The 27993-nt window shown below is 34.6% G+C and overlaps 1 protein-coding gene across 1 annotated transcript in view; it reads right to left on the reverse strand.

Moving 5' to 3' along the window:
* The window catches only part of USP24 (ubiquitin specific peptidase 24), a 131065-nt gene that overhangs the window by 68415 nt on the left and 34657 nt on the right, over positions 1-27993 (reverse strand). Inside the window, 20 exon segments of the mRNA XM_033113600.1 lie at positions 826-879; positions 1056-1196; positions 2152-2228; positions 3959-4070; positions 4893-5024; positions 5647-5796; positions 6326-6433; positions 11739-11786; positions 11984-12145; positions 12241-12336; positions 12549-12656; positions 16108-16211; positions 16407-16521; positions 17743-17901; positions 18483-18557; positions 20755-20820; positions 24484-24549; positions 24903-24938; positions 25969-26091; positions 26765-26908. Of these exon segments, the coding sequence (XP_032969491.1) occupies positions 826-879; positions 1056-1196; positions 2152-2228; positions 3959-4070; positions 4893-5024; positions 5647-5796; positions 6326-6433; positions 11739-11786; positions 11984-12145; positions 12241-12336; positions 12549-12656; positions 16108-16211; positions 16407-16521; positions 17743-17901; positions 18483-18557; positions 20755-20820; positions 24484-24549; positions 24903-24938; positions 25969-26091; positions 26765-26908 (2076 nt within the window).

The raw sequence follows: 27993 nt of genomic DNA on the forward strand, positions 1-27993 counted from the left end.
GTGGGAGGAAAAATAAGTTCCAGTTGAGAACTAGTGTTCTACATATGTTCATAGATGGTACTTGATTTAGGGGTACTTAAATACTTTAAATGTTTTTTTATGATGACTGATTTGGATGGAAGTCATGACTTAGGAAATCCTGTACAGATTCTAGCACATATTCATCACCAAAATGTTTAATATACTGACATTTGGGGGCAGTAGCACTTTGTGTTTTTGGAATAATTTTTGTTAGATGTAAAACAAGTAAGCACAAATTAAGAACGTAAATGAATGCTTAATACTTTAAACATTAGGCTGGAAATAAGGCATTGGAAATATATGTGAGATAGTGTTACACAGCAGGCGTCTAATGGACAAAGAAAAGCAATACCACTTACTACTGAGTGTCCTGCTGTGGCCTTTAATAGCATTTATAATATAACCTGTATGGAAACATGGGGAAGGATGGGAAAAGCGAATGCCTGCATAAAATTCCTGGACCAAAATATAAAAAGGAGAAAAAGAATTTACTGGAAATATGGAATGTAAAGTAGACCTTTTTTCTGAAGATAGTTCCCATACCTCCCAAGGGGGGATCGGTAAAACAGGCAAGAGCTGTGGTGGAGGAGAAGGAACCATTTCCTACAAAGTGTACTTCTTTATTGGGGGAATCAAGGCAAATGTCTGTTCACAAATTGGTACAATATGATACGCTTCACAAATTCTTCACTAGGATCCAGCTACAAATATCAACATTACACATGACCTCAAAATATAAAATTATAAAAGGAAAAAACCAAAGCATTTATTTCAAAAACAGGTTAAATAAAATCTGCTACTCACTTCTAATCTTGTGTAGCAATCAGCAATGAATTTCTTATGTAATGATACAGAATCCTAAAAATAAGAGGTATATATGGAAAGTAAAATTAGTCTGGTATTTAGCTGTAATCATTAAGGACAAAATGTCAAAATAAAGAAGCCAATCTTCAGGAATGCCAACTTACAAATAAAAAATATATAATTTTCTGCCATTTTGTGTATATGAGTGTCTTCTTCCCTTGGATACCCACCTTTTTTAACCTAGGATTTAGATTAATGTAACTATAGTTTATGATTAACTGAATAGCTTCATTTGCAATTTCTTCATCAGGTGATTCCATGGCTATTTTCCAAATGAAATCCATTCCTATCAATTCCAGCTTTTCTACATACTGCTCAAAAGAAAAAAAAATTATATAGCACATCAAGGTCACAAAATTGCAATTATTTTCCATTACACTGTAAGTCTATACCTCTTCAGTTCAATACGAATTAAGGCTACAAAAACCAAGTTATATGAGAACACTACTGAAGCAATATGGAACTTTAAAACAGAAAACAACCAACCACAGAAACAGTGGGCAACGTCCAAGGGAATCTGCATAGATATGGAAATTTTTCTCCATATCTTATAACTAAACTAGACGTCTACCCAGATGAGCTATTGATGCAGAAATAGCACAGGAGTGAGATGGCTATCATCTTCAGGAGCTTTCTTCAAAAGGAGATGGAGTCAAGCAAGAGGTAGTTACTAATCCTTGGGGCTCAACTCAGTCTTACCAAGGGCTTAAAAAACCTTGTAAAAATTTTTACCACCCAGGAAGCCAGGTCTTGAATGAAACAGTCTTCGAAAAAAGAGCTGTGTTTTGCCTTTCTTTTTAAAGGTGTACATGTAAATATAAACATCATCTGTATACCTTCTATAGATCCTCATTTTCCTGCATCATTGTCTGTTCCTAAATTTTTCTCCCCAAATCCCTAACCCTGAAATCCCAGAATGGAAGATTTTGTTCGTTTTTATAGGAATGTATGGATTGATGGATCAAAGGAGTTGGTAGCTTAGATGGAACTATCTTAGTCTGCATTCACTTAGGCACAGGAGGCCACTGGCTGCCCCATATCAACAAGAAGCACAGAGGAATTTGAGAAGTCAGTTGTGCTGGAAAGGGAGCCTCCAGTACACTCTAAGAGAAGCTGTCATCAATGCAGAAAACAGCAGGCAAGGGGATATCCATTATTCAAAAAAAAAAAAAATTCCTGTTTTATCTCAGTTATAACACGTTTTTGCTGTATATCAAGTTTTACTAGGTTATCCAAATTATCTAGATTTGAGAACAATGTACTTACCAACTGAGCTCCTTGTCTTTTTAATCGATGATCACAGAGATTCACATTTTCAAAAAAAGTCTTAAATAAGTTAAAACCTGCAATTACAGAATGTCAGATAAATTCATATACTCTAAGTAACACAGATAATCAATGAAAAGACTCAAAGCATATCAAGAGCTAAAACTATAAAATGGTTAGTATAAAACATGGATGCAAATCTTTAAGAACTTGGATTAGGTAATGGTTTCTTAGATATGGTGCCAAAAGCACAAGCAGCAAAAGAAAAAAATGGATAAATTGGATTTCATCAAAATTAAAAACTTTTGTGCTTCAAAGGACTATCATGCAAGTGAGAAGACAATCCATAGAATGAGAAAAATACTTGCAAATCATGTATGTATCGGATAAAGAGCTAGTAAGCAAAATACACAAAAACACTCTCACAACTCAACAGTAAAAAGACATATAACCTAGCTAAAAATGGGCAAAAAATTTGAACAGGTATTTTCCTAAAGAATATATACAAATGGCCGATAAGCACATAAACAGATCCTCAGTATCATTAGTCTTCAGGGAAATGCAAATCAATACCACATGATACTACTTCACACCTACGAGGATGGCTAAAATAAAAAAGACAGACAATAAAAAGTACTAGTGAGGATGTGGAGAAACTAGAACCCTCATATTGCTGGTGGGATTATAAAATAGTGCGGCTATACTGCACTATTTGGCAGTTTCTCAAATGTTAATTATATGATACAGCAATTCTACTCCTAAGTATATGCCCAAGAGAAATGAAAACCTATGTGCACACAAAAACTTGTACAACAATGTTTATAGCACCATGATTAATAATAGCCCAAAAGTGGTGACAACCCAAATGTCCATCAACTGATGAATGGATAAACTAAAGGTGGTATATCCTTACAATGGAATATTATTCGGCCTAAATGAAATGAAGTACTGATACTACTACAACCTGAGTGAACCCTGAAAACATCATGCCTTAGCATAATGAAAAAAGCCAGATACAAAAGGCAACATATTGATAACTGCATTTATATGAAATGCCTAGATTAGGGTAATCCATAAAGACAAAAAATAGATTAGAGACTGAGGGCAGGGAGAATAGGGAGTGACTGCTAATAAGTACAGGATTTCTTTCTGGGATGATGAAATGTTCTGGGTGAAAGTGGTGAAAGTTGCACAACTTCGTGAATATCCTAAATTATACACTTTTAAAAAGTTAATTTAATGGTTTGTGAATTATAGCTCAAGAAAAAAATATTTCAATTAAAAGAAACACCTAAAAGGAAGATTTCTATACTTTGACACATATTTATCTTAAAATGAATCCCTTTTGTACTAAGTAATTTCAAGAAAAGACAGTTTGGCAACTTGAGTTATCAGGCATAAAAAGTTAATTATAAGATACCATTTATATAGAAAGGAATTTATCCGTATATATAAAAATCTTTATATGCATAAGGAAAAGACCTGAAAGATATTCCCAACTGGTTGCTTCTGAGAAGTTGGCTTAGACAGGGGTGTCCAAACTGCAGCCCGCGGGCCAACTGCGGCCCACAATCCATTTTTTATTGGCCCGCAGCAAATTCCAAAAATATATTTAGTTTACTTAAATAAACCAGGTAAGGCAATACGTACTTCACCTCGAGTGAGTGGCCCGGCTGTTTGTGTATTTTCCCGCATATGGCCCTTGGTGAAAAACGTTGAAAAAAGTTTGGACACCCCTGGCTTAGAAGAAAAGGAAAGAATAAAATTTTTCAAAGACTAAAAAAATGATTTTATATTTCTTTCCTACCATTCATAGTGATTTCATATGACTCCAATTTTAGAATTTTCTCCTTGAAGAGCTGCTGCTGCACATCACTCTCGAGATCATGCTGCCCTTTTGTAAACCATTCAAAACACATCTGTGGATCAAGACCAATTATTACTCTATAACTAAAATCCATTTCATATATATATGAATAAATATATGTATTCATATATTCCGAATTGGGACAGTTAAGATAAATTATTTTTAATTCTCCAAAAATTTATTATATATTGCCAAAATACCACTCAAAACTGAAACTGTTAGAACTCTGAACTAAATAAAGCAGTAAGTTACTAGCAATCTTTCCCACTGATAATGAAAATATATACTCATACTTTGCTTTGAATTTTATACTTGGGTTTTTCCACCGACATTTATTAATAAGCCTTACTGTGTGCCAGGCACTGTTACATATTTAGTCCTTTCACCAAACCTATGAAGTACTTAATATTATTCTGTAAAATGAGTGGAGGAAACAGCGATTTACTGTTAGAAAACATCAAAACAGGTGTTGTGCTACTGGTTTAATCTATTTTCAGCTGTTTAATTATAGTTCTAAAAATCTCTTGGTGTTTCTGGGGTACAACATCATTGTAGGAACTCAGTTTTCTCTTGGTAACTTAAAACTAGTTTCACGTGATGGCAAAGAGAACTAAAAGATATACTGAGAATTCCTTAGCTGTACTTAAATAGTTTAATTTTGTTTTATATACAATGGTATCAAAAGTACTCACACATTTATTTATATCACATTATATAAAATATTTGCCCACCACTTATAGTTCCTGGCCTTCTAGTACAAATGTATGCTTAGTAAATTGAAAAGTGCTTAGAACTAAAGATGTGGGACACACACAAAAAGTGAAATATTAAGTCCCACTTCTGCCTTACTTTATCCACTATACCAACTTCTTACCTCTCTATCTAATTCACAAACATCCTGGCCAGTCACAAGACACTCCCAGATTTCTTTGGCACGATTCCAACCCAGATACAGAGTAGCTTCTTGCAAGAAAAATGCCAGAAATTTTAGATGGGCCTCTAAATACTGCAAAAAGAAATGACAATTATTTAACTCTGCACATTTCTACCTAAAAGAAAAATTAAAAAATACTTTAAAATAAAAAAATAGTTTTATCTAATGCTTTTTCATAGAATTTAGGGTAAAGTAAATGTGAAAAATCTGTTCATAAGTTGACAGTACAACTTAGTAGAAGTTACTTCAAGCCTCTTACAAATTCAGTTGACTTTAGATGCCAATAAAATATAATTTCAGCAATTTCAAAATAAAACACCAAAAACTCACAACTAGTGAATTAAGGTTACTTTCTATTTTTTAAAAATAACAGTACCAATCAATTGAAAACAAAAGCCATTATCCACAGAATTGACAATTAGTATTTCATATCAAAGATAAAAAAAAGATGTTTATTTTTATTACTTCATAATATGCAGTTCTTAGGTGGTTTACTGATTTACCCACAAATACCAATTTTCTAAACTTTTGTTTTGAAATAATTATAGTCAAGACATAAAATTTTTCCATCTCCCCAAACATAACTCATGCTACCTCTTTCGAGTTACATCCAACAAATATTATTTTTAGAGTTCAAGTGCAGGAAGTCCAAATGAATGTTGTAAATCATGCTACAAAAGCATAGTGCCCATACCTCCCGGTAAGTGTATCGACCATCCACGAGTGTTGAACCAGTTAAGCCTCCAGGTCCCGCCACAGCTGCTGCAAGTCGATGACAAGCTATCAAACTTCCTGTTACCAATTTTACTATTTCAAAATTTTTCTTCAAGTCTTGAATAATGCTCTTGGTAAAAACAACAACAAAAAAAATGGTATGAGAATTTACACTTTTTTTGTCAGTTTAATACTTCTATGTTAACATGTAGTCCTAGGTGAGTGATAGTAAACATAACAGTTTCTTCATTCATATTTTCTACATAGAATTAAATAAAATCAATCTGGTTATGTACTTTTACTAGGGAATTAACCTCTGCTAAATTTTGGTTCTAAAAGATATTTTTTAAAAAAGAACTCTTTCGAGTCGTTTCAAACAAATTTCTAAAATTCCATTCTAACTTTTAAAATTGGTTTACTTATTTCAATAAATTAAGGAAATAAAAAAGAAATAAGCTAGCTATATCAAAAGAAAATCTCCAGAGAAATGAAAGCAAAAGGATTTTTAAACTCAAGATTATATAACACAAATGAATTACATTAATAACTATAAAAATGTAACAGAGTGACTACAAGACTCAGCAATTTTATTTATGTTTTGTTTTTATAAAAGGTTTTATAAGTAATTGTAGAATAATCAAATATAGCTATATTCTTACCTTGTCTTGCTTTTGATAGGTTTGTTTTATGAATGAGCGGGTGATTTCATGGAGCTGACGCAAAGCTGGTACCACCCATACAAATTGGGGATTATTAAGTTGAGATGACTAGAGTTAAAAAGAAGTTACATTAATTAAATTTAGAAATAAATGGCAGACAAAATTATTAGCTATAAAAAATTTCCAAGTCAATTAGGCTTCACTGTTATACATTCTATTGTTTTTCTCCTCACACTGCTCATTTAGAGTTCATCTCCATGCATTTGTAATTCAGTCTTCCACTTCTTATTCTGCATGCAATTATTCCTAAGGTCAAGAACTGCAAACAGGAGTGGATGTGAAGTGACAGCAAATGTACAGGGGTACATCAGCAAAAAACAGACAACAAGGAATTAGCAACTTCAGAGGATAGATTAAGTAGCACAGGCTGCTAGGCATGTTGACAAAATAACCTGATGGCAAAAGTTTAACTTGAATAAGACTGAACTGGCTGAGAAGTAAAATGGCATAAAAATATAGTTGTCTTTAATTAGGTGATTAAGACACCAATGATATGATCAAGATACTGACAGTGGTCTAAATACTAAAGAAAATATTCATGATCTGCTTGTATTTCCTAGTTAAAAGTTTTGTAAGATAATTCTATTTTTATTAATTACGTATGACAGCCACTTTACACTTATGCTTTATGTTTTTCAAAACACTTTCAAATGTATTATTTCTAAAACTGGTACAGGACAATCCAGATTTTCATAGTACCTATGTGAAAAGTCTGATGTTCATCTTTATAAGAATTGCTTTTTTACAAATAGCATGTTCGAACTATGAGAGTTCATAAAATTTGTAAGAATATCAAATTTTATTTAAACACAGCATTTATTTTAAAGGCTCATTTTGTCATTTTTGTTTGTTTGTTTGTTTTTAAAGCCTTCCTGCTTCTTCAAATCTTTCTGTAAAATGAAGACCCTTATGGGGCGGAAAAACACTTTTTATGTCTTTTGTAGAAAAACACCATATACTACTGAATATGTAAATGTGAAAGTTATTGCCAAAACCATACTGGCTTTCCTAGAGATTAGCTAATCAGCAAATACCATTATTTCCTGGATTCTAAGATACAGGTTTTATAAATTTCAACAGTTTTGAAACTGACACTTCTTACAATTATGTCAAAAGAAACTTAGTAGCCACTAGGCATAGGAGTAAGTTTTGATATAGCTATCCTTACCTGAGTATATACAAATTGACCTGCCATTTTATTTATCACTTGGTATAGGTAACACCAAACAAGGAAGGCTTTTCAACTTAAAATTTAGATCACTGATTTGTTACTTAAATGCTACCAAAAAGATTATGCTATCAGGTAAAAGTGACTAGGCTGTCATATCTGCCAATTCAATTAAAAGCAAAGAAAACTGACAGTGGTCACAAACTACAGCATTTTTCAGCCAGGGGAATTTGATGTGACAGACTCATACCCTGTGAAGGGCTGAATCACTCACTCAGCACTGAATGCCTCTGTCCAAAGTTATACCTAATTCCAGAGAAGCCATTTAAAGTAGCCTGAGTTTTACTAGAAAGAACAAGGACACAAACCTCTGTATTCTTCAATATGCCTCAAAATTATACAATCTTAAAAGATTTCAAAGAGGTCAAAAACACTATTATTGATAATGAAAAGCAGTGTGCCACAGTGAAGCTGTACATACTGGTCAAAAGGAAACTGAGACTGAAACTCTAAATGTGAATCTAAACAAATGAATGATAGAAGTAAAACGTAGTTTCTTTTTCACTTCTTTATAAACTTATTAAATTTGTGATGCAGGTTGCAATCACTAGCATCTTAGAATCAGAGAAATAAGGTATGTATTAAAGGCCAACTGTTTGCAAGATCAGCTAGAATATTTCCGTTAAAATATAAGTTACAAAATGATGGGGATTAAAATGCGAAGGCTTAAGTCTAAAACTGATACCTTCCAAAAGGATTACAACCCTTAGGATATAAATATAAGCCCTTTAGCAAATAATTAGGTATACCAAAAAGTATCATTATGATCAATTAAGTCAATTATAGTTAGAATATTTTTATTTAACACTCAAAGTTATACTTTGAAGGTAGCTCACTATCAAACAAAATTAAAAGAAAAAACATAAAATTGGAATTTAAAAAGTACTGATATGGACTTTCTAAAGTTTAGGAAACAGGACAGATATCACTGATTCCATCATTATCTATGACATTATGTTGCTAAGTTACAAGAAAAATTTCAATTACTCTTCTCCACTCACAAAAGGGGCAAAAGATGATGGTGAACAATTGAAATGAACGTATCTGATAATGTCTAATAATGGAGCCCAGGTTTCATAAATAGGAGTTAAATGTTATGCCCAAACTAGCCTTTTAACATTAGATGAAGCCTTAGAGGTCAACTGGTTTGGCCTGCAAATCTATGCTTGAATTCCTCTTACTCATTTTTGTTAAATGACTAGTTAGTATCCTAGTATTTCCAGCGATGCGGAACTCAGGAAGCAGTGCACTCTATTTCAGGATGTTCTCACTAAAGTTCATTTGATTTATCATACTGAAACTTGCCTTCCCATAACTTCTTAGGAGACATAAAAAGTAATCTGAATAAACCTTCTCTATAACAATCCTCTCAGTATCTGAAGAAAGCTTTCAAATTCTTTCTTGAGTTCTCTCTTCTCAAAGCTGGAAACCCCCCCCTTGCTCATCTTTCTTTTTTTTCCATACCTAGCCATTTATCTAGAATCAAAGTAAACATTTTTATATGGGAGAACATTTTAAAAAAAGTGTTCCTTCCTGTGCTAACCATATCACTGTGAGACTGTACTGAGGACATCTTGTTACTTTTACTTTCAGTTACGTGTTTTGGCAAATAGAGGTCACTCAACTATGGGTAAGTCACGATTTTGGTATCCTCATAGAGTGAAGGGGAAGAAGTAACAGGAAGGGAACAACATTTACTGAAAGGCTGCCAGGCACTGAGCTAGGAGGTCTTAAGATAATGACTTAAGGAATATGCAAACACCACTAATGGAGTACAAATCACTGTTTTGGGTTTAGTAATTTTTTTTTTTTGATGAGTACATTTAAACTTTTTAATTGAAGGAAAAAAGTGAAATAAGACGGAGAGGGTTGGGGTAGACAGTGGAAGGTATAAAGGAAGCAAAGGAAAGAGGATCAAGGAAGCCAAGGGTATCCTGGTGGAATCTACAGTAATAAAGGTAAGAAATAAAGGTCAGAATTTTGGAACACAACAGTGGAACTTGGGAATTGTAAGAGTGTCCAAAGCAGAGGGGAAGGGAATCAGTTGGGGGAAGAAAGGCAGCTGAGGGTGGGAGGGGAGTCAGAGGTGGGTGATCTTGTCTTACCCTTTGCTTAGTTTCTGTGTAGCCTGGCAGGGAGACATAATCCCCAGTCAGCCCACCTTGCTGCCTGGCAGGAAAGGGCATAGCACAGAAAAACACCTTTAGTGGCAGTATATAATTCACTTCCCTGCCTGGAGTCATGTCCAGGGGGCTTCGATCTTCCCACTGCCCCCCTTCACTCATGTGTACTTTAAAAGAGTATCTGTGAAAGCACTCAGTCAGCTGAAAAGTGCTATATAAATGCAAGACATTATTATTTGGGATGAAATAATGATACATCGGAATTTCTTTACTGGGAGCAGTGGGAAATAAAAAAGGAAGAATATTCCTTCAAGACTCACAAAATGACTCCAAAATTCTTCCTGTTACTTTTTGAGGCTTGTTATAAAACAACAGACATGAATGAAGTGACTGCAAAGAGAAGCAATAAAGATGTAGTGATGCTATTGGCTAGAAGAGCTAAGAAATGCTTAGCTGTAACAAGGAAGGAACAGAGGTCGGGAAGGATTTTCTGGTTTCAAAAGCCATTTCCTCAGAGGGAGGAAAAAGTCTCTTTGGCTTTGATTTTCATGTCTATAAAGAAATGTATCTGTTACTAAGAAGAAAAGACCATTTTTCTATAGATACCACCTTCCTCTTACTGTTACTATTGAAGGATCTAAACTTCTTAAATAACTCGGGATGAATTTCAATCATAAAAACAGAGGCTGCTAAATTATCTGAATCGCTGAGCTGAAAAAACTGGAAAAATTCAAATTGTATCTGAGTAGAAAGAGAGTAATGTTGTTGATTTAAAGGAGTAATTCTAATTCTTTATAACCTGAGCACAACCAGCTTCAGTTCATGAATGCCTTTTAAAATCTCTAAAGCTAGATAACATGCAGAAAATTCACTCGATCAAATTTCAACGTCACAAATATAACACACCGAGTTCTTAAATGCCCCCAACTAAACTTTACAGCCAAACATAGCATAAGAAAATGAAAGCCCACTGAATTACCAAAGCCTCTTAACAAGAGCTGACAGTCTCTGACTATACCAACGACAATCAGTAGTAGTCAAGATCTTTAAAGAAATACTGCTTCGTGAAAGCCAAGAAAAATGATTTCCCAATGAAAGCACGAAGCCACTAGGCTATTTACCAAAACCTTTAATGTTAGTAGTAACACGAAATCCCCCAGGCTGCTAGGCTTTATGTTTGGTCTGAGCAGCCCGAGGGACTATGTCGGAGGACACGGCTGCTCTGATGGCTGCTGCCACCATGGGCTCGCATTCCCGAGAGGAGCCATTGGATTGGCCGTCTCAGAGGAGAGACCTGCCGTTTACGGACTGGAGAAACAGGATAGCAGTCACCATCACTGCTTACTCTGCTAACCGCCCTTTCAAAAGACAGCCCAGAAGTCCACCGCCACCTGGAGGCCAGAGCCCTGAAGGGTAGGGCTTGCACAGAGCCAGTGCCTCTGACAGTCACTACCCAAGCCTACCTTCTAAAACTGAGCCCCGGCAGCGGGCACTCACTCAATAGCTGGGTAAGGAATTACGTTAGGAACACATCTGAGTCAAGCAGCTGAGAAACCACTATGGCCAGCACTGAATGAGCCTCCTTCTTCATTTCTCTCTCTCTCTCTTTTTACTTTATGAATGTTCCTCCATTTCTCCCTTGCAGGAGAAAAATGGGCATGATACTATTATTTAGAATCCATTGTAACTTACTAAAGTTATGCATGTTTTGGAATTAATTTCAAAGAGAAAGACTAAGTTGAAGGTTTTATAATTTTATGAAAATAATAGAGTAAAACTACTCTTTGAATGTGACTCTGGATTTTTTTCCCCCTTTCAGAGTCAATAACTCCCCAAGCTTTAAATAATAAAGCATAGGTCATAAATATTTAAACAGCAGTTCGTATCTGCACATTACTCTAAGAAGCACTAAAACGTGTTATCTTAAAATTATGATGCAACTTATTAAAAGAAATTATTAAGTTAGTGTACCTTTTAGTTGGTTCCATTTGCAAATTCTTACCTTGAATCCATCCTTCTTGTTTTTTTCCAACCCTGACCATTCTCCAGGCTGAAAATTAATTTTAAGAAATATAAGTGACTCGGTAAAAGCAGTACTTAAAATTTCCCACTCTTGGACTCTCAGGTAAGAGCTTCCAGATAAGATATTTAGTTTAAATTACATTAACAGGGGAGGAAAATTATTTGGCTCTAATTTCTCAGCACTATTGCTCTGACAACAAAATCAGACAAAAGATAAAAACCAACCCTTTTAATGTCTTCTATGCATTTGATGATGTAGCTCCTCTTGATTGCTTCTTTCACTGCATACGCGTCACTAAGGATTGTCAGGTGTTCATCCAAGGCTTGCTGAATAAGGCTACTGGGCAGCGTTGGAAGATGAGCCAGTTCCCAGAGTACATCTAACACCTACAATAATACCACTTATGATGAGCCAGCCAATACGCAAGCAAAACTGCTTTAAGTATTTGCAGCTAGAAAAATTCATTTTTTGATTCTCCTGCCTTTCCAGAAGTGGTCTCAAAGCGAGCTTCCCGGCCTATTCGTCCAATCAGGCTCAATAGCTTCTGTCTTACTCTATCACTCTCAGTCTCCCAGCTCTGTAGAACAGAAAAGACAAGACACAAGAGTAGCTGTACTATTCAATTTTTATGAAACTGGAAAAATATGCAACAGCTTTAAACTTGAGCAAAAAAAGTTTAACACAGTAAGAAGAGTACACTTAAACACTACTAATTTAGAGAGGGGGAGATCTCAAAATAAACTTATTTTAGAAAAACTTAAGAGTAAGCATGTTTGACTGAACACGTACCTTCTGAATGAGAACAAACAAATGATTAAGCTGATCTGAATTAAATTTGACAGCTGCTGCAGCAATAATGGTATGAATGTTCTCGATCACGGTAGATGATTGTCCGGACTAAAAAAGGAGACATTAGGTAAAAGTTAAGTCTTAGAACTTGGAAAACCTAAGTCTTCTCCTTGACAATACACAGAAGCAAAAGCAAAACAGTAATAAAGATAAACCGATTCTAGTCTAATCTGCTTTCACTTCCATGATAATACTGGCAAGACTACATGAAGCAACCATTAATGGTTATCAGCTGGCCTTGTTTAAAATCCTAGAAGCATTAAATCTTTAAAAATACAATGTAAAAAAAGATGAGAATCAAATTCTCATCTGACATATTCATTTCAAGAGAACAAAATGTTTTCAACTGGCTAAAAAAAATCAAACTGATTACAAGACAAACATACTCACTTTTGGCATTTCATAAATGATCATAACCTCAGTTGAGAGTATTATATGATTCATTTTTATTTTGCTTATAGATATTTTATGACTTCAATTAATATTTATTTATCCTGTGGGAACTAAGTCTCTGCTTCATAGATATAGACCCCATGGTCGACCTTATGGTTGAAATTCACTTTATAACTTCAATCACAGCTCCATCATACCTCACTGGTCACAATGTGAGAGACTTGAAAGGTGGGGGAATTTTAAAGATTTACTGCTACAAGAATTTGCTCTGTATCTTCTATGGACATACATTCACTGAATGTAGTAGGGATATTTAACATATACATCATGGTTTCTAATTCTCAACCTATGTGGATTCAAAGCTTACGAGGTGTGATAAAAAATACAGTGTTTAAGTAAAAAAAATTGTAGAAGACACATTGCCATTAATCCCCCTCAAAATACTCCCCCTCACTTCAAACACACTTATCCCATTGTTCTGGCCACTTTCTGAAGCAGTTCTGGAAGTCCTCTTTTTTGAGTGTCTTCAGTTGTGCTGGCGTGGCTGCCTCAATGTCCCGAATTGATTCAAAACCTTTTCCTTTCACGGTCATTTTGACTTTGGGGAAGAGCCAGAAGTCACACGGTCCCAGATCCAGTGAATAAGGTGGATGAGGTCACACCGTAATGTTTTTATTTGACAGAAACTGCCATACCAGAAGCGTGTGACACAGAGCCTTTCCGTTGTGATCAAAACATACAGTCAATGCTGCTATTGAGTGCCATCCAACAGAAAGGCAGGGATCTTTAATACAGAAAGCAACGCGTTGAACCTTAGTAACACTGTGTGACAAGTTTCAACTTGTTTGGTGCAGTCATGTGTGAGCTACAGTTGAGAGAAGGTGTGTTTTCAAGTGTGCCGTAAATCATTCTCCATCATGACAACGCTCCATGTCACACATCGCTTCTGGTATATGGCAATTTCTGTCAAATAAAAACATTACAGTGTGTCCTTATCTACCTTCTTCACCGGATCTGGCACCATGAGACTTCTCGCTCTTCCCCAAAATCATAATGACCCTGAAAGGAACATGTTTTGGATCAATTCAAGACATCAATGCAGCCATGACAGAGCAATTAAAGATACTTACAAAAGAGGACTTCCAGAACTGCTTCAGAAAGTGGCAAGAACTTTCTTGGCATAAGTTAAGATGGGATAAGTGTGTTTGAAATGCAGGGGAGTATTCTGAGAGGGATTAATGGCAATGTGTCTGTTACTGTAATAAATTTTTTTTATTTAAGTATTCACCGTATTGTGTGATTGCACCTCATATACTCACAAAACAAAATTATATGGGAATATTCAACTAAAGTCAACACATGGGACGTAAAATTCATAGGACCCAGGACTTTTCTTTCAGTCCTGCACCTAACTTTCTGTAGTCTGCTCTGTAATGCAAGGCTGGGAGCCTGCAAATTACATTTCCTCTGCCAGCTGTGCTCCCATTATGTTCTACCAGTGAGAGGCATTGCTGGGAGATGAGGAGGCAGGAGGAAGAAAGAAGTGTTTCTGGTTTATACCAGGAAACTGGATGCAGGTGCTGGCATTTGTGGCAGCAAGGAATTCCAGAAACTCTGGTGGCAGTGTCACCTCTTCGACAGCTGCAACACTTGCAGTGATAGAACCTCCAAAAAGTAGCTCCTCGGGTGGCTGGATGGCTCAGTTGGTTAGAGTGCGAGCTCTGAACAACAGGATTGCTGGTTCCATTCCCACATGGGCCAGTGAGCTGCGCCCTCCACAACTAGACTGAAGACAACAAGCTGCCGCTGAGCTGCCAGAGGGGCAGCTGGATGGCTCAGTCGGTTAGAGTGTGAGCTCTCAGCAACAAGGTTGCTGGTTCAATTCTTGTATGGGATGGTGGGCTGCGCCCCCTGCAACTAAAGATTGAAAATGGCGACTGGACTTGGAGCTGAGCTGTGCCCTCCACAACCACATTGAAGGACAACGACTTGGAGCTGATGGAGAAACACACTGTTCCCTAATATTCCCCAATAAAAATTAAAAAAAAAAAGTAGCTTCCTTTCCTTGGACTTAATATCCATTTTCCATTTTGCTCCTCTAGCATTCATACTTGTCTTTTTTGCTCTTCCACCCTAGCCACACCTTTGTAAACAATATCCTGTATTCCATTGCCTATGAAATACTTAACATAGTTTCTGTTTCCTGACTGGATTCTGACTGATACAGTCATTAAGTGGATCTAGTCAAGGTGAGCTCTAGGCTTCTTTCTGGCTTAGCAACTAACTGAAGGATAATACCATTACTGAAATAGTCTGGAAAATGACCAGGTTTGGACATGCAGAATTTGAGACGTGTATGCGGTAAGTGTAATAATTATGCATTTAGATAGACTGCATTAGAATTCCAAGAAGAGGTCTGAATTAGAGATACAATTCTGAGAGTCAGCAGCACCCAAATGTAGTCAAAGCCACAGGAGGGGATGAAATCGACTAATGAAAGATTATCTAGTGAAAAGCAGCTAAAGACTATGGCTTGAAAAAAACTCATACTTACAAGGTAGAAGAGAGTTAAGTTAGTAAAGTAGACTTAAGGAATGCCAGAGAGGTAGGAGGAAATCTAGTAGAATGGACTATTAACAAAATGAAGGAAAAAGAAAATGAAAGGTACAGTCTATTCTGTCGCAGCTGCTGAGAGCCCTGGCAAGATGAGATCTGTAAACTCAGGTAAGTATTACTATCACCCTCATTTAATAGAATAAAATGGGGAACACATATTAATAAAAATTGAAAAACAATGTACTGGAAAGAACACTGGACTGATAAACAAAGGACATAACTGTTTCTAGCTCTGCCACTAACGGCTTATATAGCCCACAGTAAGGCTTTTCATTTTTAAACCTGAAGAATGAGAAGACTAGACTAGATCAGTTGTTTTATACCGTTTCACACAATCTTAAGAGAAACTCTAAATTGTAAAACAGATTTGAGTAAAGCTGCCTGGTTAAAAGAAGACAGGAGTTCAATTTCCCTGCTTATTCACCTCCTTCCTTTCTCTCCTTATGACAAAAATATCAGAAAAAGGCAAAAATAATTCTAATCAACTTACCTGTATCTTCCAAATTTTAGTGAGCTCATCTAAAGACAATTTACTGCCCAAGAGTTCAATAATTCCCTTTATGCGATCGCAGTATTGTGCTTGGTCTATGTTGCCTAAGAGAAGAAACACCAGAGGGACAGGCAGATACAGTGAACACTGACTTTCTAAATACGATTCTAGTGATTCAAAGCAATATTAACTTTCTATACAATTATTTAAAGGCTAATACAGTCAAAGCAACAATTTTATACTTTTTTATATAAAATATGTTATTTATGTTAGGTAATATTTTTTTTAAAGCAACTTACCTTCCAGTGCGATTGACAGAACTGAATTTTCAACTAGCCAATCTAACAATCTGTCTGTATCTATAGCATTCTTCACAGATTTGGATAAAGTGCTGTCTTCTATTAGTTTGGTTACCTAAAAAGACAGGATTAGTGTGACTGAATCTAATGCAAATACGGATAATCAAAATCTCTCTCTCTCTCTCTCTCTCTCTCTCTCTCTCTCTCCATATATATATATATATATATATATATATACATATTCATTCAGTGACTTTTGTAGTGTTACAATGTGGTCTGATAATTAGCCAAAAATGTATCAAAGGCCAGTTATTAGAAGTCAATAGACTACTTATTTATGATGTCTCTTCTTAAAAAATATGAAGCCATTCTTACAGCTCACATTCGCTGGGCCACTATTGACTGACTCAGGGATGAGCATCTGACCCAAACTTCAATCAAGGCATGTCCTCCAAATTCTATACTTGAGACCAGGGAGAAAGTGTTAGTCCCTCCCTGGGGATGGGAACTATCTATCCATGGCCATAGTGTCTACCATATGAAAGATGTCACTCTGCCAGTAGAGGGCGAACAAAGCCAACATGCTCAGAAAAGCAGAGATAAAACTTAAAAGAGTCCTGGCAGTGGTCAGGTCTCGAATTCTAATTGTTCCTGTTGTCCATATGTGCCCTTGCTGACATGGTTTGGCTAGTCAACCCTTCATTCATGTGAAATAGCCCAGACTTCTTCCATTAAATTCTTCTCTTGGCCTAAGATGGCTTAAGATGAGTTTCATTTTACTTATAGTCAAAAATCCTAATTAATACAAAACTGAAGGAAAAATAATTGGAATTATGACTGAACTGTATTGGTTCCACCTGTCACTCACCAAAACCAACTATGCTCATATAAAGTTTAGGAAGCTATAGAAAATTATTTCCATCACTTTGCTTAGATCATCACAGTTGTAGTCATTTTGGTTTTGTTCCAACACCAGTTAGAAGATTGGGTCTAAATAAACACATATCTGAAATACAATAAAGGAATTGTACCCACAGGGTAAAAAATAAATCTCAAACTGTATATGCCAAGAAATTATGTTCTAGGAAATTTCACAAAAGCACTAAATATTTTAGAGAATGAATTCTGATGTAATACATATTAAAAAAAATCACTTGATTAACAGACAATTGTAAACATATATACCATTACATATATAACCATTGGTATCTCTTTTCCATATGATTACAAGAAATTATTCTTTATTTCCCAACATTTTTATATTAATAACCACAAGTTTTGGTATAACTTAAAGGCTGTGTGCTTTAAGTCTTCTAGAAATAAATGCAAAACTTACTTCTTTGAGGGAATTCATTTTAGCGCTAAAATGTGGTGATTTCAGCATGCGTAGTAGGATGTCGAGTCGAAGGTCGTCCACGACCGTCACCAGATCCGGTTGGAAGCGCATGCAAAGTAACTTAATGGCAGACAAGAGCTCGGGGATGCTAACCAATCTCTTTTGTTAAACACACACACACACAAACAAAAAAGAAACCATGAAAACATTGTGATCTCAATTCTTACACATAGGAAACACAGGACATTTTCAATAACAATGGTCTGGTGGTATCTGATACTCCACATGGTCAATTAACTAAATTCTGCTTCTAAATAAGTTAGCACATAGGTGAGCAAAGGAAACTGAAGGGTCCTATGAGAAATTCAAGGTAGACAAAATAAATCATGTTAAATTTAAATGTTAAAATTTCTCTAAACTTTGGATAAACTTTTAGTTTTGAATTATTTTGAAGCTTTTTCAATGCTATACAAATTATAATACTGTCAAAACCAACATGTTAGTAAAATTCTGAATGATATCACTGAGAGCCCTATATTCACTCTATTGACTGAGTAACACCAACCTCTGGTGATACAGAAGAAGGCATTTTTCAATTAGAAAATGTAAAATTAATTTGATGTGGGTTGTATGTGACCAGAATCCAAAGGGCAATAGGGTGTGAGCCTGGCCCCAAGTCCTGGCTCTGCTTCCATGGACCAGCAGGCACTGGGGCCTACCTGGCGGGAGACAGCATTTACCTTGTCTTTAAGGTCCTTTTCCTCCACGCTCCGCACATCCTGAATTGTAGTAAGGATGACCGGATCTAGCATGGGCTGCAGAAAAAAAGCGCTACAGTTAATAAAAACTCCTGATTCTGTCCCAAAACTAGAGCGGAGATACTTCTTCATTCACATTTCACAAAGAAGAGAGTGCAATATTAAGATCTGAATTCTAGTGTCAGAATCACCACTAACTAGCCAACACCATCTCAAGTCCACCCTTAACTGACTCTGTGCCTCAGCTTCTTTAATAACAGACGGGTGCAATACTTGTCATTACTATCTCCTAGGGGTCATTTTAAAGAGCAACCAAAGACACGTGGACTAACTTTTAAACAGTAAGCATGAGTATGTATTATTTTTATAATAAAGTATATATTTTACATTTGATTTTAAAAGACTGAATATAAGCAGACCACAAAAGCCACTATATGCATTAATAAAACCATTATATGTCCTGATTTTGCTTGCTGGCATAAATGAGGCCTACAGACGAGACTCATACTACACATTGCTCTAGGATGGTAGCATAATCAGATAACCAACCCTAAATAGTATATGAGAAGTAGCCAAATATTGGCTAGATCTAAATGATCACTTCCATACAAGTAAGATAATTTTTAAAACTTACCTGGTGATGAGAAAAGATTAACAATATTTGGCTTTCAAAGCCAAGAAGACATTAGCAAAGAATTAAAATGACATCAGGCAATTAACCAAATAGTATTTCTTCATTGACACTTATGCCAATTGTACAATGAGGACTGAGAGCTGTTAGGTAAGAGGTTAAGTCACACTGTTCTTGTCAACCTTACTTAATTCTCACTGCAACTCTGTGAGACAGGCATGATTATCATCACCCGTTTACAGATAGGGAAACCAAGGCACAGAATTTATATAAGTCTTTATACAGTAGCAAGTGGCAGAGACAATTGTTAGTTTATGGCAAGTAACACGATGTGAAAATGCTATGAATAAATTCATAGTATGAATTTATTGCTAAATTTAAGACTGGACAGTTTGATATAGTTAAAGTAAAGATGAAGTTAAATATACTTTGGTTGGAAATTCACATACTTTTTTAAAGCACATTGTGCTAATATGTAAAATCTAGACTTTCTAAACAATTTAATATTAATTAGCAGCTGTAATATTTACACTAAATCTCTTTCCATGGAGCAATGCATGGGTAGAGAGCATGCATTCAAAAATCCAATCCTGGCCCTGTTATTAAAAAGTCAATTATCAAATTAACTATTTATTATTAAATTATTAAAAAGTCAAATAATTTTGCCTCTTTGTGTCTAAGTGTTTCAGCTACACAACTAATGATTATATTTAATGTTTAACGAGTTAAAAGAACACTAGATGTTTCTAAAGAGCTTAATATGCTGAATTAAGAAAGAGAGTCATTCTATTTCATTTGAAAATCTTGCAGTACTACTCTGACATCTAAAGAAAGCATTTAACACTTAGAAATAGCAGAACTTTTCAGAACCTACTAAAAAAAATCATATCTCCCTTGTTAAAATTGCCGTAAGTAAATAAATCAGGTATTAGAAAGAAGGAATACAGTGCATAGAAAACATTGCCCCCAAAGCACACTATGCTTTAAAAAACAATTTATAGTGATTTAAAAAAATCTCTGAAAGCTATCAGTTTCACACTCTTATTTATAAATAAAATAATAAATAGGAGATATTTCAATATGATTTAGTAAAACTAATTGAAATGGAAAGGAAGCAAGAGAGTATAACAGGCCTTAAGCATTATAAAACTGAACACTCAGAACATTCTATAACCTGTTGACTTAAAACATGCAGACACAGGAAATCAGACAAGATATGCTGTTAAGCTGTTATTCAGTAGTGAGAGACTTAGATAGTAAGCGACCCTAGTGGACTGCTCAACATTGATCTAATTTAATACATAATGGCCCTGAATCTTTAAATAATCCTGTGAAGGAGGGTGGGATATATGCAGCCTATTTTATAAAGAAGTGAAGAAAACTACGTGCTATTCTATATAAATTATATTTGATGAAAATGATAAACTGAAAAGGCAAACAACCTTAAATGATAGCGCTCTCCTATGCCTTAAATTATTAATCATTTTTTATTTTTCTTCTGGCAATATTTTCACTAGAAGTTACTCTGGATTAGACATAATTCTGAACAAACTGATAAAAAGATAATACTGTTTGTATGTCTCAGATCCCCTTCTAGAGTAAATGTAAATGGGCTAATCTTACCTGTACCACTGAGGAATTGAGGTATTCTGCACACACCCCTAAGGGTTGCACCAATGCAGAGACTGCCTGGAAAAAGACAATGAAGGTTAGAAATAAACGTGAGCCGAGTTTCTTCTTTTAACATTAAACAAATCCCTTTTAAAATGTCAGAGAAAATTTTAAATAGTAGTTTGATCAAGTCACAAAAAAATAACTGGACAAACTATACTCTTGGATAAAAAGAACTATATAAAGATGCCAATGCTTTAAAATTATTATAAAAATTTGATGTAATTTAACACAACATGCCAATAAAAATTCTTTGGAGAACTGGATGAAATGATTCTAAAGTTCACAGTATAGAATACTAAAAATTTTAATTTGAAAAAGGAGAAAACAGTTGGGGACAGAGTGAAATGTGCCTTTAACAACAACAACGAAAACATTCAGGACTTCCATGAAGAACATTATAAAAATACATAAAATTATAAAAATACATAAAGAAGGCCCAAATAAATGAAAAAATACCATGTTCTTTAATGAAAAGAAACAGTACCGTAAAAATGTCAATTCTCTACACATTGACCTATAAATTTAACACAATTCCAAACATGGTCTCAGGGGGATTTTCTGCAGGAGAATCTGACATGTTGACTACATTAAGAAAAGTAAAAACATGAGAATGATTAAGAAAATTTGAGAAAAGCATGATGCTGACCAGAACTACCAATAATTAAAACGAATGAATGACTAGAACTGAAGTCCAGGAACAAATCCTTGTATACCTGGTACGATGACATATGATAAAGACAACAAATCAAAACAGTAAAGAAAAAATGGATTATTCATTAGAAGACCTAATAACAATTAGTTACCCATTTGGAAAAAAACAAAATTGGATCTCTATCTTACACAATATATAAACAAATTTAAATAAATTCAAGAACTAAGTTTAAAAAACTATAAAATACAAAATGAGTGTTTTAATAACCTTGAGATGGGGGAACATTCCCCAAGCAAGTTAGGAATCTTTTAAGCTATTAAGGAAAATAATGACTACATAAAATTTTGAAGCTTCTGTGTAGCAAAAGACATCATCAATAAAAATGAAAAGAGAAGCCAAAGGCTGGGAGAAAAAAATTTACAACCACACAAAATAGGCATGGTTTTGATATGCTTATAAAAACAATTCCTAAAAAATTACTAAGACAAACAACCCAAAAGAGACCTAAATAGCTAGGTCAATTTACAGAAGAAAAGTAAGGAGCCCATAATCATCTGATGAAATACTACAATTCACAGGAAATCAGAGTAGTATTGCAAATTAAATAATAAAACATTTTTTTTGTCCATCATATTGGAAAATTAAAGATTGAAAATATTCAGCACTAATGGGAGTATTAGGAAATGACTGTGTGGGGATATAGATTGGTCCTAGCTTTTTGGAAAGAGATTTAGCACTATCAATTATAATTTAAAAATGTATATAGTCTTTAACCCAGAAATCCTGTGTTCCAGGAATCTATCCTTCAGAAATGGCTGCATATACAAAGACAAATTTATATGGAACACTCTCTGCAATAGCAAAAACTTAGAAATAATTGAATGCTCATTAATAAATGACGGCATCATGGTACAACATTTGCAGGAACACATTGGAGCCATTAAAAGCACAGATAGTACTAACCTGGAAAGATGTCTATGATATAATGTTAAATGAAAATATGCTCCTAGGTATAGCTTGATTACAATTTAGTCTTAAAGAAAGAAAAAATACACACAGATATATTTTATATAAATTTAGGAAAAAGACAGAAAGGCTATGCATTAAATAGGTAGCCATTTCCTAGGAGGGAGGTGTACTTGTGGGGTGGGGGTAAGGTGGAGGAAAGGCAACTTTCATTTCTTAGTCTGCATAGATATTTCTTCATTTTTTTTATTTTTATTTTTTTTTAAGGAGGGCGCATCTCACAGTGGCCAATGCAAGGATCGAACCGGCAACCTTGGTGTTATCAGCATCACGCTCTAACCAACTGAGCCAACTGGCCACTCCTGTAAAGGTACTTTTAACTGATGGATTGTGAATTATGTTTCTTTGCCCAGTATTTTTCAAATACAAAAATATTTAACGTGAATGTAAATGTTAATGTAAAATGAATACATTTACTTGTACTCAGTCTTATAATATGGCGTAAATTTATTCTGGGACGTAGTCATCTTCTTAAGTAGTCAGAAATCAGGTATTTATTGTGAAATTTTTATCATACTTGTTTGCTAAAATTAGAGTCTCAATTTTGGAATATCTTTCTCCTATGCCTGAATTTTGTCATCTCCCCAATACAGCCTAAGCAATATAATTCTACAACAACTACAACAAATAACACAGTTGTTCTGAAAAATGGTCTGACCTAAGGGAAAAATCGTGGAGGAATGTTTAACCTCAAGACATCTGATAATGAGAATAAGCCCAGATTCCTACATATCTATCCTTAGACAATTTTCATCCCAGTGGAGTACAAACTTTGGGCTATTCAGTATTCTTTTAAAAATTAACTCTGCCAAGACATTAGTGAATATTCTAACCTTTTTAAAAAATGGATTTCTGATATTACCCAATGACCTAGACAGCTAGTTCTTGAGAAACAAGTAAGGTGTATAAAATACTGTATCTGAATAGGTTTTTGTTTTGTTTTGCTTTTTAAATCACTACTTATTATATTCCAGGTCAATAAGGTCATTTCTAACATATTTGATTCATCCAATGGGGATCAAAATGAAAGCCTAACAATCTACTTAACGTTCAGGGAAGGTGTAAGGGGCTCCCTAATCAGTGTCAGTAGAAGTATTTATGATCTCGCAGATATCTGATCTTTAATGATAAACTGTGGGTGGCAAGAAAGGGTCAGTGTATTACAAACCATACCATCAGTCTCTCTCTTTGACTGTTATTTCCCTCATGCAAAGAAGGACCAAGGGAATCACTTGATTAGTCATGATCCCACAGAAATAACTGCTACTCTAAGCACAATTGTGTCACTTAGGTATATTATTTACCACATCATTTTCTGCTCTAGCACAGTGTCTTACATATGGCAAGTACATAGTAAGTAATTTTTAACTGAATAATTAACTAGAGAACAGAATAAAGTGCTCTCAATTATAAACAGGTCAGCAGTCTGTGAAAAATTAAAGATGAAGTTATTCCCCGAACCATAGGTTAAATTTTTTTGAGAAAATGAAGTTGACATGAAAAGATAATGGTATTGCACCTGAGGGATGATGATTCTCAGCTCCTGTTATAACCCTCTGTTACCTGTGAATCTCTGTAACACCAAAAAGCTTACTAAACCACCTTCAACTCTTTTATTTGTGCCTGGTACTATGAAATAAATTCTGATTTTAACGAGGCATAAAATTGTTATGTACACAAATACTTGCCACATTAGCAACTGCCCTTAAATAGCAAGATAATTTCATGTAACCACCACAAATTAAGAGAAAAATACCACATGCAAGGGGAAATTAATGAGAGGGGCAAAAACAACCCAAATGCCCTGTACTGACATTTTGTTATTATGATGAACAGTAATAAACATTTCTGTGGTTATCAGAGCCATGGAGCTGCTTCTGTAAAGATTAACTTATACTTTAACACTTAATTTAATGTGTCCAGATCACGTCCCTTGGGTTACATACCAACCTCCCAAAAAGTGAACTCCTATATCAGGCACACATAAGGGTTTATCTTACCCCAAGTTCTATATCTTCTGAATGGAGCTTTGCTTGGATTGCTGCAAACCCACCTAATTCTCCAAACTGAAAAGAAAAAAGATACACATGCATTTCAAAATGCTTACATTAATAATTTTAGTAAGAAACTAAGGTTAACATTCTACCCTATCAATGTGCTCTATAATACTGATTTTGAGAGTCATAACAAAGATAATTTTAATGCGCCTGTGATACGGTGCAGGAGATGTGCTAAGTCCTAAGATTAACGTTCATGGGTATAAACAGCACATATAAGAAAGAGGAAGGAACTATAAAACCCATCTCCTTAAGAAAACATTCTGATTATTCTCTGTGGTTGTCATTTACTTAAAATACCAAACTCTAGGAAATCTCATTAGAAAGTGAAAAACATGACCATATTAATAAAAACTGTATACCTTATTTACCAAATCCACAACCCATCCATGAGGTTCCTATGAGAAAAGAAAATAGAAATTGAGATGGCAATATAAAAATTTCCCCATTAACCCTTATATTTCTTTTATTTTAAATAAAAAGTTGGAGAAAAAAGTATTAAAATTTGAAAAATATTTCAAAAGGTTTTTCCCCAAATGTTTCTTAATGTGAACCCTTGACATAACTATAAGCAATTTTAGGAGTCTATAAGTCTGTATCATTTTAACTGCACTTATTACTTATTACACTGTAATTTTTTGTTTTCATATTTCCTCCATTCTGTAGGAACCATGTTAGGAACCAGGTCTTATTACTCTTTATATTAAGAACAAAGACTTTTTAATTTAATTTATATCTCCAAAACCTAAAATAATGGCAGATACATACTAAATGTTCAATAAATGATTGGTGAACTAAACATCTGCCTCTGCTAAAGCAATGGACAAGTTTTCTATCTACTTAAATCGACTTCTTTCAACTCTTTCTCAAAAACCAAACAGTTTGATCAAGGATTATTTAAATTTTGTACTCCTTGTGGGTATACTGCTATTGGCACATTGTAGGACTTTAAATTAAAAAAAAAAAATAAAAAGATACTGGTTCTATGCTTGAAAAAACTAAATTGTTTATGCTTACAGAGTTTAAAAGAAAATTACACATGAGATTAAATACTAGATTATTTCTTCTATGTATAATTAGTCATTTCAAATGATTTCAAATGCTTTAGTCTCTCAAACATCTCTAAGAAACTGGGACACCCATTAAACTGGAGTTCTGATATTTCTATAAACAGGGCAACGATGTCACGCAGTCATTTTCCATTTCAAATCTATAAAATTCTAAACATTTCAAATCTATAAAATTCTTCATGATGTTAGGTCACAGCTATAGGAAAATTTGCAATATCTAAAAAAAGTTAAGCAATTTTATGAGTCATATGGAATATTTGTCATTTTTCACAGACTGTTTTAATCCTTCCATGTAAATTGTCATTTTTTATAGCACAGAAAATTTCTCTATAAAAAGATGAAATAAAACTATGTTTACCTTTTGGAAACTAGATACAGGTGAAATAGCAAACATATTTCCCTCTCCAAACACTTCTGCCCAATTCCTTTGAGACACTTTCATTCTGTTTTTAAAATGGTATTCATTATCAGGATTGAAAGCCTAGATTCAAAGAGAACAGAGAAACATTTGTATTACCTATTTATTACTTATAACAACACATATTAGCATTAGAAAAGAGGATAAAAATACAGCCTTGGGCTTCTTCATTAATGGAATCTTTCAAGTATCCCAACAAAGCATATTCTTTAGCTGGTGCAGAGCAAATGACTCAAGTGGTGCTCTTCTGTCCTGTTCAACATCTGCTGTGAGGGAAGAGAAGAGGTATAGGACGAGAGATCTACTCAAGGCAAAGGGATGCCACTGTTCAGACATCCTAGAGCTGCCACAGGTAGGGCTGGGCAGCAAGGCAGTGAAGACAGACGTCGGGAGGAAAAACATGAGCTAGTCAGGGGAAAACGCCAGAAAGCAAACTGCATGAACACCCTACGTGAAAGTATTTATCACGTAAATGATCACAGAGACATTAAGGGAAAGCTATTCAATCAGTCTAAGGAGCTGAAAAAGCTATTAAAATTAGAAAGGTATTTCTTTAAAACTGAAAACACAGAAGGGCTGCTCTGCTTTTAAAATGAAAAGCAAGGATGCTAACAACTAAGTTAACACGTTCAATGATAATATCGTTATCGCTCACTATTAAGTACAAGTCAGAGGACAGTAGGTATTTTAAACAAAACCAAAACACAAAGTACTTCATATTTCAGAGCTACTATACCATTGTAAGCACACCCAGGAGACCAATGGGAATTGGGTCTTGTTTTATTCTCTCTGCAACCAGTTCTATTAACAGCATCAACATATTGTAGATTCCTTCATGAATTTCAGTACCCCACTTGTGAACAGCACTTGATGTCAGGAGCTACAAAAACAACGGGCAGTTTAGTGTCCAACTTGAAAAGGAAAAACGTCTATAGTTTGTCAGTTCAATCTCAAATAATCAAAAGATTATTACCATAATACTTATTTTTATGTAGATGACTTACTTTAAAAGACCCATAGCTATAGTCCATTACTTGTTCATGTGTTTCACAGTCAACACTGAGTTTTGTTTCTGAACTTTAATTCCCTTACTTAAAGTTGGTTTGAAAGAAAATTTTAATTTGCCCCTCTACTTTTCATTATTACTAGGAAAGATTAAGTGGTGTAAAGCAAGTAAGAATCTGAGATTAACTCCTGGTACTACTACTGGTTTTCTAGCTGTGTGGCCTTGGAAAATTTTACCTAAGTTCTCAGAGGCTCAGTTCTCCCACCTCTACAGAGGCAAAATTTCTACCAACTTCACAGATGTTACAAGTATTAAAAGATATACCAAAGATGAAAGTATTTTATAATTAGTAGGGTATTATTTTTAATATATCTTGGCTGTCACCATTAACCAATATTCCTGGAATCTAATAAACAAATATTGTATTTCATGGATTCTAACATACACATTCTTCTCATGTTTTTTGTATCTCAGAAATAAGACTGCAACTTCCCACCTGTTGACCAGATGATAGGACTAGGAATCTGAAAACATCTTAATCTATTTTGTTTATATTTGCCTTTTTGTATGTATAAAAGTAATATTCAATTTTTAAAAATGTTTAAGTACTATTTTAGAATAGTTCTAAGCACTGTAACACTGCTTACTTAGCAGCTATTTTTCTTAAATATAAGCATAAAATATAAAACAATGGTGCATCTTATACTCAGATAGCACCTTAGGTTCATTAAACAGGAGGGAAAAGGCACACAGATGAATCTAAAATCATTATCATTGGATTTTTCCAATCCTCAGTCTTTTAGTCTTTGGGGAAGTCTAATTCAGAAACAACTGCCAGAACAGGGAATGAAAAACCAAAGGATTTCACTTAATAAAATAATGGCAAATTGATACGATGGTTTCAGGTTTTTATAAGATTTCCCTTCAGAGGGAAACTACTGTGCGATAAAAATTTCATC

The sequence above is a fragment of the Rhinolophus ferrumequinum genome, chromosome 9 (genome assembly GCF_004115265.2).
Source record: "Rhinolophus ferrumequinum isolate MPI-CBG mRhiFer1 chromosome 9, mRhiFer1_v1.p, whole genome shotgun sequence".
NCBI lineage: Eukaryota > Metazoa > Chordata > Mammalia > Chiroptera > Rhinolophidae > Rhinolophus > Rhinolophus ferrumequinum.